At 39.0% G+C, this 17735-nt stretch overlaps 1 protein-coding gene across 4 annotated transcripts in view; it reads left to right on the top strand.

Annotated features, from left to right (window-relative positions):
- Positions 1 to 17735, top strand: part of dlg4a (discs, large homolog 4a (Drosophila)) — an 88895-nt gene that overhangs the window by 56136 nt on the left and 15024 nt on the right. For 3 of the 4 annotated variants that reach the window (XM_008427766.2, XM_008427764.2, XM_008427762.2), the window contains exons 3-6: positions 368 to 424; positions 14139 to 14192; positions 14812 to 14862; positions 14979 to 15103. In XM_008427766.2, coding sequence (XP_008425988.1) covers positions 368 to 424; positions 14139 to 14192; positions 14812 to 14862; positions 14979 to 15103 — 287 coding nt within the window. The remainder of the gene's footprint in view (positions 1 to 367; positions 425 to 14138; positions 14193 to 14811; positions 14863 to 14978; positions 15104 to 17735) is intronic. The other variant, XM_008427763.2, reaches the window with a different exon arrangement.

Genomic DNA, 17735 nt, shown 5'->3' with positions numbered 1-17735 from the left:
ATGGCAAAAGAGCCGCAGGTGTAACTGCAGGAAAAAAGCACTACATCTGTACTGTATTTGTAAAACAAAAAACAGCCATGTTTTATTTTAATTCTACTTCACATTAATGTTCCACTCTATGTAAAATCTAAATTACATTCAAGTTTGTGTTTGTGACAAGGCAAAATGTGAAAAAGTTCAGGGTGTGTATCGTCTCACTAGACGAAGCGTACTTCACACTTAATCTAGGTTTCTCAGTAATCTTCAGAATTATTCGACATATTTCACAAATGATGAGGTAAAGCGAAACTAAGTCGTGCCCGCTGTTCTTCCCTTTACTTATCCGCACGTCCTGCACAATTACCCTGTCCCTTCTGTTGTTTTACAGCCTGTGTTGATGTCCACGGGACACACTCCAATGTACACCTCCGCAGTTTCCACACTGGTAAGACCACGGCGATCCGTGATACTCCGTCAACGGCAACATCAGCAGTGTCATCATCTGTCATCATCCAAAAGCGTGATTTTATTTTTTTTTCTTTCTGTTTTTTCTTTTTATTATTTTCAACCCTCACATCCTGTTTTACTTTTTTGTGTGGCTGGTTGTCGGCTGCCCGTTCATCCGTATTTAATGCTCGCTGTTATATTTATGAGGTCATGAATTTTCCGTGTCATTTCAGTGTATTCATTCTTTATCAGTGTCATTTGAATCTTCTCTGTCGAGCAGATTCGTTCTGCTGGTGGTCACTGTCTACTTTTGGACATGAAATATGCTGCTTCTTTGCACTGCAGTATTTCAGCGCATGAGGACATTTCTACAGAATCAGTTATGGCTCGAGGAAAACCCACAGACACACTCAGCGATGCCTCGAGTCTTGAAGGTGTAAAATGGGGGGTTAAGGACGTGTAATCTGTTGTTGCAGGACACACTGGATCCTGCAGGTGGCAGTGTTAGACTGCACCCACTGACTTTCATAACCTTGAGAAGACTTTTATGTTGCACCGGTGGAGCAGTTTTATGATCAGACAGGTTGCACTTGACTCGTGTGCTGTAACTTTTTATTGCAGAGCAAAGCGTGTGCATTATGGAATAGTGGTACACTGAAACGCTGCCTCTTATGCCTTTCTAGATATACGCATATCTTACCATAATTTTCGTCCCATTAAATTAAAGTCTGAGATTTTGCACGCACAATAAAAGATTGATTTATTTTAAGGCTTTTCCTATTTTCTCTAGGGTTGTGGTATGCATTAGAACTGGACACAAACTTGGTGTAAAACAGCACAGATTTTAAAGTTATTTTAATCAATCCTTATAAGTAGAAATCATGTTAGGAAAAGCAAAATTTCTAACATTTTGTCAAAATAGTTCAATCTTTTTATTTGATTAAATAGTAATGACTGATTTTTGTTTGCTTAAACTTCACTTCTAGATTGGGGAATATTTCTAAAAAAATTTGTATGCAGAAAATATTGTTTTTGCCTTTCTGCATATCTATATATACATATATGTGTATATACATAATATGAGCACAGTAGTTTAAATGCTGGACATATTGTGTGTTCAGACTGTAGGTTTTAATTTGTCTATGTTTGAATCAGTCTTACAGTTGTTTGCCTGCATCACATTCAGTATTAAAGTGCTAGCTCCAGTTAAATATCTATTAAAATACTTTGCAAGGAGTTTTTTTTCATTTGTTACAATTTAAACTAAGTAAATATATTGTATTTTCCAAGGTCCATATCCAATACTCTCCAAAATTCCCTTTTTAAAAAAATTGTTTTCATCTTGTTTTTGTATACCCACCCTGACTCTGAATAGAAATCGTTTAATGCTGAATGTCAATGCAATTAAACTGTTAAAACAGTCAGGGACAACATGTACAGCATAAACTCGTCAATCAGAAAAGCACACACTCCGTAGTGGTATGCAGAAATCTTTCATTCTGCAGACGAGTGCATTACATTTTCCTCGCTGCTTCGGTAAAATGCGTTCTGCCCTCAAGATGCATTGCAGTAATGCCTTTGAGTGCGTCTGAGTCTTTGCTGGTGGCATCGTGCCCATGTGGTTGTCATTGATGTGTAGGTGGTGTCGTCAGTCTGTCTCTTTATTGCTTTAATGGTGTAGGGTTTGCCAGTTTCAGTCCAGGACCCCATTGATTTATGGGTAAGATCGTCTCTGGATACACCGCAATGGTTTGGCAAGAGAGGGGGAGGTCTTTGGGTTGTGTGCATGATTTAGCAAAGAACTGCTTTAGATTGAAGTGACATCGGTTATTTGAAAAATTGTATGTATAGCAATTAGACACATTTTTCACATTGCGAAAAAAAAAAGCGTTTCATTGTAGATGCTCAAACAGTGAGTCATATCACCTCTTGTTTCATGTAAATGAAGAAAGTTCAGATTTAAATGCCATGCTGTTAAGATTTTAATTAATTCAAATGATAAGAAGTTGAACAAGTTGTTCTTTAAAAGAGGAGATCCTTGCTGTAAAAGCAAAACATGTCTCGTCTTAACAGATCCTCTAATCCTGCAGGTGTGAAAAAAAAATCACGTTTTTGTGTCTTTGATAAAATGTTAACATTGCCCTTTTGTTTATATGAGCTGGCAATATAGTTTCCTAGGTTGCCGTGGTATATTTCGGACTAAATCTAAGTAAAATGGATACCAATGAGACTGAAGGAGTTTGTGACAAAATTTTCTCTTGTTGCTAAATCTATCAGTTTCATCTACAAATGTCTGCTAACAAAAATCCCAAATTTCAGTCTGTAAAATCCTCATGGAGCAGCAGATGAACAGAAAATTAAAACAGCAAGAAGAATTTCACAGCTCACAATTAATTAGATCAAACTACACAGGCACAGTGGGAAAAGACGCGCAACAAAACAGTAGTTGAGCCATCACAACAGAAATGATCAAATTAAGACATGGCCAAGATGAAGTAGAGTGGATTTGCAGGACCAAATTGGTTTTAAGATTCTAAAATCATTATCGGGAACCAAAAATAGAATTTGAATTTAATTTTCAACTGTCAGAAGTTTGGAAATGAAGACAAAAGACCAAAATGCAGGCAAATTCCTCAGCCAGACCAGCAGCCAGGAAGCAGAAATAGCAAGAACTCCTTAATCTGATAAAGCTGCATAAGCTGGATACAGATACCAAGCAGCAGGACAAGGAGCATCTAAAGACAACAATGTTCTGGCAGTAGAGAAAGAAAATAGAACCTATTAATATTTAGACTCTTTCTGACAAACCTGCATGCTTCAAATAGGACATTGTGCAATCACTAAATCGTCCAAAGTATTCTCTCTTACGCTTCTATTTAGATTGGATTTAGGTCTGAGGACTGTCATTACCTCAATGCCTTCACATTTGTGATGGTAGGACAACATTTTTTTTGTTTTTTTTGGGGGGGGGGTTCACATCGCTCAACCATCACTGGTTGGCATTCTAACAATGACATTGCTAATCCCAGGTCATATCCAACCAGCTCATGTGTTCACTGCAGTCAAAGTTTTACCTGATTACCAAGTTAAGCAAAAACTGGTACGGTTATAATTATAGCCTACAGACCGGCGTGACTTAAACAATTTGACTGTTGATAAAACGTGTAGTTTGGCCAAACTCAATCACTCAAACAAAGCAGGCAGAAGAAGAAGAAAGCTAAGCGAAACTTCAGCAGCTCCATGTTATATTCACAGCTTGCTTATGCATATTTCCAAATTTACTGGCCCACTGGCGACACTTAGAGGGTGAGCTGGCAAGGTGTTGATGATGTGAAAATAATTATTATACACACCAGAGACACACGATGAAAAAGTAATAAATACGAGTTACACGACCTAATATTAAAACATCTGAAAGTGATGCAGACATTACCTTTCCGCACAACGTCTCCAGCCTCATTAGAAATAAGAGCCAATGGTGCAGTGCAAGGGCGGTCTGCATTTAAAGACACAGAGGTATATAGAGCACATTAGCCAGGTTTATCCAATTTCCATATGATTAAGTTGAATCATACTGCAAGAGCCACTTTTTCTACTGTGACTGAAACGCCATCACAAGACAAAGATGAAGCATTTTCATTCTTTCAGTGTAGGAATTATATTTGATGTGCAAGTCCTACTTACACCGCTGTGGCTTGGTGGTTTGGTTCAATCCAGGATTCATTCATTCTAATCAACAGAACCGACTAAAAGCTGGTCCAGCATGGGGCAGGCAGCTTCTTGACCAGATCCAGTTTTCTGGGGGGGGGGTTTGCTGGTTGAATTACATGTAATTCAACTGTACAGTTCTGGACTGCTCTACCACATTTGTAATGTTAATGAGGGGAAAAAGTGCAAGCGTAAAACCTGAAACCTGTTTTGGTCTTTTTTTTTTTTTTTTTTTTGGTTATTGCCAGACATTCCTCTCTCTGACCTCCATCTTCACCATTTTTTATTCTCTTCTGCCTGTGAAGCCACAACATTGACACACTGTCCAACTAACTCCTCCAGCAATTGGCCTCAATACCAGAAAACAGTGTCCCAATCAAAATATGTTAATGTTCCTCGACTTTACTCAGGAACCTCTCCAACTCCATCTTGTGAGAAGTTTCTCTTCTTCGCACATGCAACTGTATCAGAAAATCGCTATAGGGATTTTATTTTTCTTTAATAGAAAGGATACCATTCAACAAAGAAAAGCAACAATTATTTCTCCTTCAGCTAAAATAATAAGACAAACAAATGATTGGTAATAATATTTTTGTCATGTATTATTATTTCAAACTGGATGCAATAAATAGACAAAAGCAAAATATAAACACCTGCCATGTTTGTGGTGGATATTATGAATTTAGTCATTTTGCTTTTTGTAGAATAATGCTGATATTAACTGGTTAATTATTTTGGCAGCCTGCAGTGGGCTTCTTAACAAGTCCAAGTTATGATGGGCAGCATTTTTATAGTCTCTAAAATTTGCTTTTTTTCACTTTTAAAAGTGAAGTTTGTTCTAATCAGTTGAGTTCAGAAAAGGAAATAGTGCAATAGTTCTCTTTCAGCCAACTGACCATCAGCAACAGGTGGGGGAGGGGCCAAGCTTCAAGGTTATTTGCACCAGGCAGGCAGTGAAAAATGTTGCCAGTCTTTTACTTGCATTTCACCAAAAAAAAAAAAAAAAAAAAAAGTTAGGTATGAACTTTTTAAAAGTCTATGTATGCTGGAAAGTTCCTATAAAGTATAACTATTTATGCTCTTTTTCTATCAAAAAGTGGATCTTTTAATATTTGTTGTTCCTTTACTGCAGGACTCTGATTCGGAAACCTGCTTTGGATAAAACAGCCAACTCTTGAGATTTGTTTGACGCAAATTCATCCGCTAAAAATGTCCCAATGCAGCTGCTTTTTGTACTAACAAAGCTGCTGCTTTCTACGGAGCTTTCCCCCATTGGTAATCCTCTGTTGAGATCCTTCCTCGTTTATTGTGCACTCCTGTCCGGTCGGTATCTGGCTTTTACCTTCATCTTCTCCAACCTGCTGACTTTTCTTTAATAAATGTTTAAATATGTCCCTGCAGCTTCAGTGTAATTACTGTGCAGCCGCAGCTCAGGTCTCTTGGGAAGGAGAGGCGAGAGAGGAGGAGGAGGAGAAGAAAATATGCACACACAGAGAAAGGAGAACAGTGTTCATGTTAGATGAGAATAGGGGGGAGATATTTCTGCATTCGGAGCAGCGAGGAGCATTAGACGTTATAGGGTAAAGGTAAACAGTTTATTTAACAGAGGGAAACCGCCAGCTGAAAGGTTTCTCCATCAATCTGCCCTTACATAAATGTATTTGTTCTGCCAAGCCTCTAGATGCAGGGTCCACATACATTACGTAACCGTGATAGATTTTTGCTTGCAAAAAAAGAAATGCTCGACTTTTAAACATGACAGTCAATGTCCCCAACTTTCCAAAGTTTTAAAGATGAAAACTAAAAATACACTGGGTTGCTCTAAAGTTTTATGTGTGGTCCGAAGAGGCAGCAACCTTCAAGGAGTTTCTGAAGTGGTCTCGGTTTTGAAGTAGCTCTCCAGACTTCCTGGAGATAGTTTAGGGTTTTCATTTCGACATTTGCCATGGTTATTTCTTTCCAGTCTTGTACTTGTACTTGACCATGACAGCGTGTTACGAAGCATGAGGAGTATTAGTGGAAAAGCAGAGAACGAGTATCTTCAATTCAAGTCTTTAGGAATCAGGAAATAAATTCAGCAAAGTCGTGACACAGAACCTGATATATGCATACATTTTATTTTGGATGTTTTCAGTTGGTCATTATTTAGGAATAACATTTCTGGAGTTGTCATATTTTTTGTGACTTACAAACATACTAGTAGAAGATGAGACGATTAAGCCAACGCACACCACACCAAAGCAACGTAAAAACGGTTGGCGATAACGACAAGCATGGGGTTGTAGATTCCCGTTTTCTGTGACACAGCATCAGTTACCAAGTGACGTTCACTGCTTAAATAATGGTTTCATTTTTTATGCATATGTATTGTTGCATTAAGACAAGGTATTCAGGTCCTGTACAGAGTTTATTGTGTTTTTTTTAACATGCATTCAAACATTATGACAAATTTTCGGAATCAGTTCTTATTTTAAAAATTATTATGTTTTTGACTTTGTTAGAGTAAAACGTATGAGGGCTCTGCTTAGTTCAAACTGGGTAAACATTTTGAAACGTTTATAATCTTAACCCCTTACAGTCGAAATTAATTTACCATCACATATTTAAAAAATTGTGCTTTTGCTACAGTGCAGATGGAAATTTGCTGGAGATCTTCTGCGAATATGTCAACACCGTAGCAATTTAGATATAAAACATATTATTGACTTTAGGCATAATTGGTCATAATACACAACTTTTCTTCTCGGTAATGGATATCAATTTATTTATGCTTTTATTGATTACACAAACACCTCAAATTCGGTCTATGTTGTCAGACATGATGTGACAAATACTTAAACTTCGGTTTGATGATATCAGCACACTTTTAGGCTGAAAATGGAACAGATTTCTTATAGTCTTGAATCCAAAGAAACCGGATTATAAGTGATCGACTGTGAATGACAAGTGTCTTCACACCAGTGTCACTGTGTTTAAAATATTTTTGTGCTGATGGGATGAAGTTCGCAGTCCAGTCTCCTTCAGTTTGCGGTTCTGTGGAGGAGTCCGGTCAGTTTGAGCTGCCTGTCCTTCGAGGTTCAGTCAAAGAATAAATCCTCCCCCTCTCACATCACCAGAGCAGACATTACGCAGAGAGACAGCTAATTAATTGGCATCAAACTTCGCCGCGCTCTCCCTCAGCAGCGAGGAGGGGAGGGGGTGCCGAACAGTGGCAGCAATAAAAATGAACTGCTCTCTTTCTGAGTACAGACCAGCAGCAGCAGAGAGCTGCCGTCATCGCAGTGCACGGCCAAGGAGACCGGAGGACGGCGAGATCCACTTTTTCTTGTCTCGTTTTTATGTTTTCTGATGACGGATGAGCCGCTCTGAGATAACGAAGAGCCACACTGGCTAGAAGCGATTTTTACAACTCAGAAGTTGGTGGATGGAGCTGAGCCTTCTCTACCGAAGTCTCCAGTGCACACTCAGGAAGAAGGAACCACTAATTGGGCTGTGCTCTGTGATCCTGGATCTGAAATGGTTTTAAAGCAGCATCCCGTGTCTTGAGGCAGCCTGACTTTGGCATCATGTTTTATTTAGACCGAATGTAGGCTCACAGGGGTTGTGTTGATTGGAAAAGATTTTTTTTTTTTTTTTTTGAAGCAGTCTGGTTTTCCATGGTTTCTTCATTATGGCAGGGCCAAAACCCACTGGATCGGTTTGCTCTCGTTTTTCTGGTTGCCCTTTGAGAGGGTTCCAAAGGTTCTAGAGCTTTCTTTATTCCACCTCCATTGGTCTTATTTGACCCCCAGCAGAGTTTGATGTGGATTACCAGCAGTTTGCTTTTTTGAAACAACAACGTGATGTTCATGTCTGTGTGGTACGCAAAGAAGATGGGCAGCAGATTCCTCAGTAATGTACGGAAAGCCAAGAAGTATCGACGTCATAAGATGGTAGGCAAGTTTTAAAGACACCTACGTTCCTTACTTGGTGCTTAATGCAAAGCTGTCATAACTGTTTTTTTTTTTGTTTCATTTAATCAGAGAATTCATGTTATCATAGCAAATATTGTAATGAGTGTTTAATGCTTCATTAAAATCAGTCCAATATGCATTAAAATAACATACTGGCATTGTAGTTAATTGGCCAACCAAGACTGAGTCAAGTTACAATCAATGGTGGGAAACATTTCAGGGTTTCCACCAGAAAACTTGCTAAGCCTGGCGCTTGGGGTGCGCGGGCAGTCATTCATCCAGCCGCCCGCCGTGTTTTTGAGTAAAATATTTTTTTAAGCTGTTAGAAATGTGAAAATATCACTTGATAATTATACGTTATTGGAAGGCTGTAAGATTAATGCCTAAACACCAACTATAAAGTCTTAAAAAAAAGGCAATAATTAACAAAAAAAACTGGCCAAGCCTGGTGGGGGCACAAGTAAAGCCTGGAGGCCCGCCAGGCTTATAATGCATTGAGGGAAACCCTGCCTTTTAATAAACATTGATGTATTAATATTTACTAACATCTACAGCTATAGTTACAGCTGTAGATGTTTAAACCAAATCTTGCTGCAGCAGCTTAATTTCAAGATAACCTACAAACAGAGCTCCAAACCAGTGGATATACTGGTTCAAATCAGGTTTTCATTTCAAGATCCAAACTGTCAGATCTTTGGAAGGAAAATCCTCAGTCCTGCATGTCTAAGATTGGTCATTAGACTACAGTATCCAGTTTCCTGCACAGTAATTTAGCAACTGATATTCTAACTGGAGTTTCCACAGGACAATTTTATATTCTCAAACACACAGAAAGCCTCAATAAACACAGCTACAGGGTTTGATAAACTCTCATCTTGCGTCTGCTCACAATATTTTCGTGCAGGGTAGTTTAAACTTCACGCCAAATGGTGGGCTAATACTAGCATGCTGCATCTTTGTTTTGATATGACTGGTTAGCAGTTTAGGTTGCAACAAATGTGAATGTTGTTCCAGTTCATTTGAAAGACAAAACCCACAAGGGGAGGTATTGAGTTTAATTAATCTTATGTTTGTGTTTGAAGCCTCCAAAATGTCACAGTGTAACAATAAGAAAAAAATTCTCGTAGCGTTTATTTATTGTTTTTTATGCACTCGCTTAAATCACAAAGTGGTGCATAGTAGTTGAGGTGAATAAGTAGATGTGTGAGTCACATTCAGGGATTTATTTAGTTCAGTGATTTATTTCAAAGAACATTTTATTGGCATGGAAAAGGGGCGTAGTGGTAAAACGGGTGTCTCATCTGCAGAGGCTTTGCCACTTTGAGACCTTCGCTACATGTCATACCCTTTTCCCTTTGCCAATTTCCTGTATGATTGCTGTTAGTAAAGGTGGCCAGACACCAAAAAGATAAAACTTTAAAGAAAAATAACATTTTACTGACAGTAAGTCAGGGTGGAGCCAAATGGCAGTGGATTTGCTTTGAGGAGAAAAATACATGTTTTCACTTGTGTTTCGACAAAAGTCTCCAATACACCAGTAAAACTCACAAGATTTGTTGCTAATCCCTTTTTAGAAACAAACAATAGAAAAGTCTGAACACTTTCTAAATATAGCAACAAAGCGGCTGTCTGAGGATTACAAGGTGTGGAGGCAGAGACAGGCAGTGCTCTGCACCAACCAGTACAGTCTCTCTTTCACCGTCAAGGTAATTCCAAGTGATAAAAAAAAATGGTTGAATCAATACAAATAATGCATATTGCCCTGAAAACAGTTCATGATCTCATAATCACAAATGGAACAAAGACTTCAGATTAAACAGAGTCTCAGATGTGAATAATTTAAAATCCCTTGTTCTGATCATCCCAGCTGGTAACAGTTTCTAAATATTTCTGCTTTATTAATATAAAGTTGCTCTTGAATGAGGAGCCTGTAAGCGCACAAGCTTTATAAGAACAACTTTGCTGTGGAGTCCACAGCTTCAAGTACGTGAGTTCATTGTCCAGATTTGATTTGAGGAAATAATTTTGCTGCATATAGATGCTTCCTCTGTGGAGGATGAAAAGCAATGCCGTCTGCAGAGAGATGCCAGAGGAGAGCTTGGCTGAATAGCTTGTGCTGAAATATAGGTGGGAAAGAGCAGCCAAGCCCTGTAAATCCTCACAGCCCCTGATGCTGAAAGACTTGACAGAGTGGGAGAGAGGACACTGTCAAATTCCCTGCAGGGAAATTGTCTGCACTGTAGGCTTAGTTTCTGCCGGCTATACTTATTATCTCTCCCACCAGATAAAGATGTGTTTGACGTAGTGTTCAGCAGTGGACCCAGGCAACACAATGAAGCCCTTACACAGGCACCATTACAATCGAGCAGAGAGCAATAAAACACCCAAAGCTATTTGTGGAAAGCATGGGGGGGGAGGTTTATGTTCTCTCTTAGATATAACATGTTCACCCAGTTACACTTTAACCTTTTATTGTGTAAAAGTCACCATGTCGATGGATTGTTGCAGAGAAATCACAAAGTAAAGCTAATTATTTCTGTTAGTGCTGCGTAAATGTTAGTGCGCTGTGACTTAATCTTTTATCTCTGCTGCAGCATTGATAGGCAGTGCAATATGTAGCAATATAAATAACATAATCGACCTCCTCAGCTCTATGCTCTACCAGTCCGTCTTAACAACACACGTTGATGGTTGAAAGTTGCACATTTTCTGAGTCATTTTCACAAACAGACTTGGCTGACTAAATTAAAAAGTGTCCTTTAGAAGAAGTGGTCCCACAAAAAGATGATTCAAAGCTTCACCCATGTAATAAACATTCACAAAAGGCACTTGAGCACCAGGTGAGAACCATTACCCACACCAGCAGACACATTTACAATTAATTAATGTGGCAGGTTGTGTCTCTTTCCACGAGACACTCTCTGCCTTCTGACGATCAGTTTACGGTGAGCAGGCTTTGATGGCGTCAGTAGCCGCTGATTGCAGGAGCAATTTAAAACATCGCATAAACGTAACAAAGTGACGTTAAACTCTGGCATGCCTAGAGAGACGATGTCTGGTGGTCTGTGCGACATGTTGAAGAAGAATTTATCTTGTTTTAAGTTGCTTGTTAAGGTCTGAGCTCCAACATTAAGATGCACTTAGACGTCTAAGGAAGTTCATGTTTGCTTGTTTTGAACCAGTTTAAGAAAAGATCAATCTTCCTTGTATTTATTAGTCATGATTCATAGTCAAAGAAAACCTGGATGATTTGACCTATGCACATTATAAATTTATAAATCATCTGTTTGAATATCTGAAGTACATTGTTTCCTACTGGGTTTTTCAAACAAAATGGCTATTTTAGTTATTAGAGACCTCAGAATAGTTGTTGATTCAGAGCATTATTATATGTTTATTTTATAAACGAACATATGCATCATGAAAAATATACAACTAATAATTATTTATTTCCTTAGTCAGTGCTTAAAATAATGTAAAAGCTTGCAGACAATTAGATTTGTTTGTGTCTACATTAGCAGTACAAAATGTACACAGCCTTGTTGAAAAGCCAGATCTGTGTTGTTCCAATTTTAATGCACTTTCTGTTTGAAAAATGCATTTTTTTAAAAATATTTGATATATTTATTTGTTTCCTGCTGCTTTGACTTCATACCCACATTTGTCACTCCTGCTAAATTAAACTCTATAGCCACTCTCATCTCATCACAAAACAAAATTGGCAGTGAACGTCACTTGGTATGTTATAGATATACAGTCTCTCTGTGCGTAGCTGAGGGATCGTTGCTGGCAGGCAGTTTATCTTAAGAGCTGGGAAATGAATTGAGTGTGGCTGTTTTGTTGTTTGCGTGTGTCGCAGCTGTCAGGTCTGTGAAGGTCAGCAGGCTGGTTTCATACTGCTCTTTGCTGTTGTAAGCACTTTAGATACACTGTCTTCTCCATGTTAATCAGTTTGGTAAAGCACAGGATGTGCTTTCCAACCAACAAATGCCTCACTGTGTGTTTCCATCTTTCAGGATTACCTTGACGACGGAACGCATCCTAGACAGAAACATGAATGAACAATAATGTAGCTGGGCAGAGTCACAGGTTTCTGCTTTTTAATATGCAAGGCTATGCTTTCTTATACGACTTGGCATATTGTGGTTCGATTTTGTTGCACCTTCCAGAAAAACTTCTGGAGGAGCTAAGATCAGGGATGCTGCAGTGATTTTTATAAATAGTGTCTGTCTTACAAAAGTATTGAGGTTGTTTAGACGACGTTACATTAAATCCCCCAAGATCTTGTGGAATAGCGCAGGAATCAGCGATTAGTAGAGCTTTTTTGCCAGGTGACTGTCCAGTAGTTCCTCAAAGCTGAGCAAAGTTTTTAAATGTACATTAATAAGAAAGGCACATTATAACATTGTAAATGTTCTTAGGCGATATCAGCTGGAAATGTCCACGAAACAATGACTCTTAACTGTGGATTGTTTTATCTACTTTAATTATTAGGTCAGACACCACCTGCTCTGTGTCCTTATCTTCAATAGGTGTGCATTTTAGTGGATGTAATTATACTTTTGTGAAAGTTAAATTTGTATTAGACCTGAATAAAAATTCATGAGCCGTCTTTATTTTTCAAGGTTGTGTTGGTTTTCAGTAAAAAGAAAAAGAAAACATGTTTAGAAGGAAAGAAGTGTAAAGATTGCTGACCTGTGTTATAAACCAACAAAGAGTAGAGCTGTGTCTTTGGAGGAATATGATACATAGTCACCAAATTGTTAGGGAGGGATGAAGAAGAAAGTTGGTTTTGAAAGAATGTCATGAGAACTTCTATGTAGGAGACAAGAAAAGTGAAACATGGCGGTGGCAGCATCATACTGTTGGTTTCTTCAGAAAACCTTGAAGAGCGAGGCTACTGAAGTCTTGAGACAAGGTTGAAGTTTGAGAAGATTATCACCCTTTTGGCAGGATAACAGCTTAAAACATACAACCAGATCAACAACGGGAAGCTTATTCATTAGGTATAATTGAGATACTATTTTAAAACCTGTTTTCCATCCAGTTCGACTGCCTTGTAGACATTTCCCAAAAAAAGAATGTGCAAAATGTTCACTTTCTAGATGTAACTGAGGATATATAGGGAGGCTGAACTCACATTAACTCCACGTTTTAGTTTTTTTTTTAGTGGTGAAACATTGTGAGAACCATATATCATTTCCCTCCAACTTCACACTCTTTATCCTTTCTCACACTTTGCTCTCGAGTTCTCATTGGAAGAAGCTAAGGAGGCATATTATTGTAAAGACAAGCACACTCGCACCTCAAACAAGCTGAAGAGAGAAGCTTCGCCTGTAAGGCTGAAACCAAACAATGCCCCGAATCCCTATCCTCTCACCGACTCTCTACGTATTGTTCCACGCTTTGTTCTTGATGAATAACTATTATAAACCTTGATAATTGGTCCATGAATTAATTTTGCACTAATGATATTGACTGTTACATTGCAGCTCATGAAAATAAAAGGCAACCAGGAGGGACAGCCATTGTCCTCACAGAGGATAATTGGGCTAACGGTGTGACTTGACGCCATCGTTTTACCAACTCTGCTGTGTCCTCTTCATCCTTGGAACATGCTGGATCATCGCCCATGTTCTGTCACTGCGGCTGCGTATTATAATTTAACTCTGTGCTTTTAAAAGATCCGGCGGACAGCGGGCGGACATCTTTGTCCTCCGTATTCATGGAATCACCATTTACAACAGCAGTACAAGCTGTAATCTAATTAGGCCAGTAGCTGCTGCAGCACAAAGCAAACGCCGAGAAGCTGAGTCTGAACAAACATTTCAGATAGCCAGGTTTATTTTTGTGTCTGTAATGGACGGTGTAACAACAAATGGTTGTGGAGTGGTGCTTTTTGTCTTTTAGCAGAGTGAGAACTGTATTATGATGACTAAGAGCTGGAATGGCCGCCACTCTTGGCTGTTTTGCAGCTTTCAGCGTCATATTGGAGCTTCTGCGATTTCTTTGTGTCATTAAAGCTTTTTTTTTCTTCCCCTCTGCCTCCAGGGAAACACTCCTCCAGTGGTGGTGAACACTGACACACTTGATGGCTCGCCATATGTAAGGATAAAGTTTAATACTTTCTTTATTATTTCTTTCTTTGTCATGCTGTATAGCTGTCCTTATAACTGATTGGTGTCATATGTGTTATACAATGTCTTATCTCTTTATGCAGCAAAGGTATCGCTGAGTATTTCACTCTATGTGACAGTTTTTGGTAGAAACACAGAAATTTCAGGTAAAAAAAAGAAAAATTTTCAGTCCTTTTAGTAAACTTTTTATGGATAGATGGATGGACAGGAGTTAAGAGTCGACTTTATTATTATCAGCTGTCGGAAAAGAGGATGAGACTTTCCACAATAATGTTGGTTTTCACAAAGTTGCGGCACTCAGAAAACTTTTTCTGGGTCAGAACCTAAAAACAGCTGTTATGAAAGTTTCCCGTTACCTCTGGGATTTTTTTAATTACAGCAGGAAGGTTGGTATTTTTAGTTAAGTTGTTCATTCATAAGTGAGATCAGCCTAACATAGAAGCTCTGCCTTATCAGTCACAAACACTTGATCACATTCCTTCATTATGATTCAATTTGTCATCATGGATTATGTGTTATTGAAACATATGGTCTGGAACCATAGAGGAAGATAAAAAGTGCGTAAAGACGATGGTTTCTCCTGACAGGTAAATGGGACAGAAGGAGAAATTGAGTATGAGGAAATCACACTGGAAAGAGTGAGTTTGGGAATTTCATATCTCAAATCTTTGTCCTCAGATTTTTTGCTTTGTAATTCCTCACAAGAATCTAAAATCAGATTTTCGAGATAGAAGTTTGTGTTTTTCCTCTGCAGGGCAACTCGGGCCTGGGCTTCAGCATAGCAGGGGGTACCGACAACCCTCACGTCGGGGACGACCCCAGTATCTTCATCACCAAAATTATACCGGGAGGAGCCGCGGCTCAGGACGGACGGCTCAGGTAGAATATTCCTTCAAACGAGACCAGGACGCAGAAATGAAACCGAGATCAATGGATGCTCCTGCGGCTGGAAGCCATAAAAAAATTCTGATACAATTAGATTTTTATAACAAAAGATGAGGAAAATCTACTGGCAGCAAATCTTAGATGTAAATATTATGCTTTTACCAAATGGCTGTGGAAAATCAAATGTCTAATTAAAATTAAGGCATTAAACAGTAGCAGGAGGTCATTACAGTCAAACACAGTAAAGGTTTTATTTTCCCGTTATAGACAATAAAAGCGTTGTCTTCCTCTTAAAGTCAATGGAACAGAGTTTCCCTCTCAGAATAAGTACATGGGCTTATAGATTGTTTTGCTGATTATGCTGCAGTAGACAAAATATGCACAGGCATCTTCCTATTTCCAACTGACCTAAAAATGTCTGTCTGAAGTGACTGAAGCAGGAAAGTCTTTTATTAGTCTTTGCAGTTCGACACCAGCAAACAAGTAGATGCACAATAATAAAAGTGAAAACATTTCTCAAAGATTACTGCAGTTCTTATGTAAAGCAGAGAAATGCAGCTTTATTTACCAATACCAAATTACTTATGCATAAACTCTGAGCGAAGAGCAAAAATTTTTAAAAAAGCGACAGCTGTTATAAAAACAATCACACAGCATCAACAGGGATTGGTTTATTTCTGAAATAGGGACAGCTTTCTCTGGCTGAAACTCCCACATCCAATAACATATTTGGAGTGTTTCAAACTCCCACAAACCATCGTTTATGTTTTGTATGTTATCATGTCGAAATACCCAATGGATCACTGTCGTCAATTAACTTTGTATTTAAAATGTGGTATTTCCACAGATTTTGTGATGTGCAGTTTCCAGAGCCTTAGGAAGGGAAAAAGACCCGCAGCATCACTGATCTAACATTGTGGCAAACAGGGGACATGTAGTGCTTTCTGGAGCTGTTTGTGAACATTTTATCCAGCCAGCTAGATCACTGTTGGATGAATGTTTAAGAGCTAGGTGCTTCCAGTGTTACATTTCAGAGTAAAACCATAATCAGTCAATGACAGCAGGATGATTTCTAAGGCTGCGTTCACACTGTAGCCTGAAGTGACCCAATTCCGATTTTTTTTTTTTTTTTTGACGTAACGCAACCTGTATCTGATCTTTTCATGACAGTCTGAACAACACAGGTCGGACTCTTTTTGAATGCGACCCATACCCGACACGTATTGGATTCAAATGCAACGTAACGTTCAGGTCGCATTCCTCCGAACTGAACGTCACTGATACTGGAAAAAATCTCACTATTCTCCGTCCTGATAAAAAAAAAAAATTCTCCGTCCTGATACGCTCAAGCGGGAAGAATAACAACAACCATGATGGACTATAATGAGGATTAAGTTGTCAATATGCTGCTCAGGCCGGACAACAACTTCAAATACAGTGGTGTGAAAAAGTGTTTGCCCCCTTCCTTATTTCCTGTTTTTTTTGCATGTTTGTCACACTTAAGTGTTTCGGAACATCAAACCAATTTAAACAATAGTCAAGGACAACACAAGTAAACACAAAATGCAATTTGTAAATGAAGGTGTTTATTATTAAAGGAGAAAAAAAATCCAAACCATCATGGCCCTGTGTGAAAAAGTGATTGCCCCCGAAACYTAATAACTGGTTGGGCCACCCTTAGCAGCAACAACTGCAACCAATCATTTGCGATAACTTGCAATGAGTCTTTTACACGTTCTGGAGGAATTTTGGCCCACTCATCTTTGCAGAATTGTTCTAATTCMGTTACATTAGAGGGTTTTCGAGCATGAACGGCCTTTTTAAGGTCTTACCACAACATCTCAATAGGAATTAGGTCAGAACTTYGGCTAGGCCACTCCAAAGTCTTCATTTTGTTTTTCTTCAGCCATTCAGTGGTGGACTTGCTGGTGTGTTTAGGATCATTGTCCTGCTGCAGAACCCAASTTYRTTTCAGCTTGAGTTCACGAACAGATGGTCGGACATTCTCCTTCAGGATCTTTTGGTAGACAGCAGAATTCATAGTTCCATTTATCACAGMAAGTTTYCCAGGTCCTGACGCAGCAAAACAGCCCCAGACCATCACACTACCACCACCATATTTTACTGTTGGTATAATGTTCTTTTTCTGAAATGCTGTGTTCCTTTAACGCCAGATGTAATGGGACACACACCTTCCAAAGAGTTCCACTTTTGTCTCATCGGTCCACAGAATGTTTTCCCAAAAGTCTTGGGGATCATCAAGATGTGTTTTGGAAAAATTGAGACAAGCTTTAATRTTCTTTTTGCTCAGCAGTGGTTTACTTCTTGGAACTCTGCCATGCAGGCCATTTTTGCCCAGTCTTTTTCTGATGGTGGAGGCATGAACGCTGACCTTAACTGAGGCAAGTGAGGCCTGCAGTTCTTTGGAAGTTGTTGTGGGGTCTTTTGTGACCTCTTGGATGAGTCTTCGCTGYGCTCTTGGGGTAATTTTGGGAGGCCGGCCACTGCTGGGAAGGTTCACCACTGTTCCATGTCTTCGCCATTTGTGGATAATGGTTCTCACTGTGGTTCGCTGGATTCCCAAAGCTTTGGAAATGGCTTTATAACCCTTTCCAGACTGATAGAT

This window comes from Poecilia reticulata, linkage group LG14, assembly GCF_000633615.1.
Source record: "Poecilia reticulata strain Guanapo linkage group LG14, Guppy_female_1.0+MT, whole genome shotgun sequence".
Classification (NCBI taxonomy): Eukaryota; Metazoa; Chordata; class Actinopteri; order Cyprinodontiformes; family Poeciliidae; genus Poecilia; species Poecilia reticulata.
The sequence above is the reverse complement of the archived record's forward strand: the minus strand, read 5'-3'. Positions and strand labels throughout refer to the sequence as shown.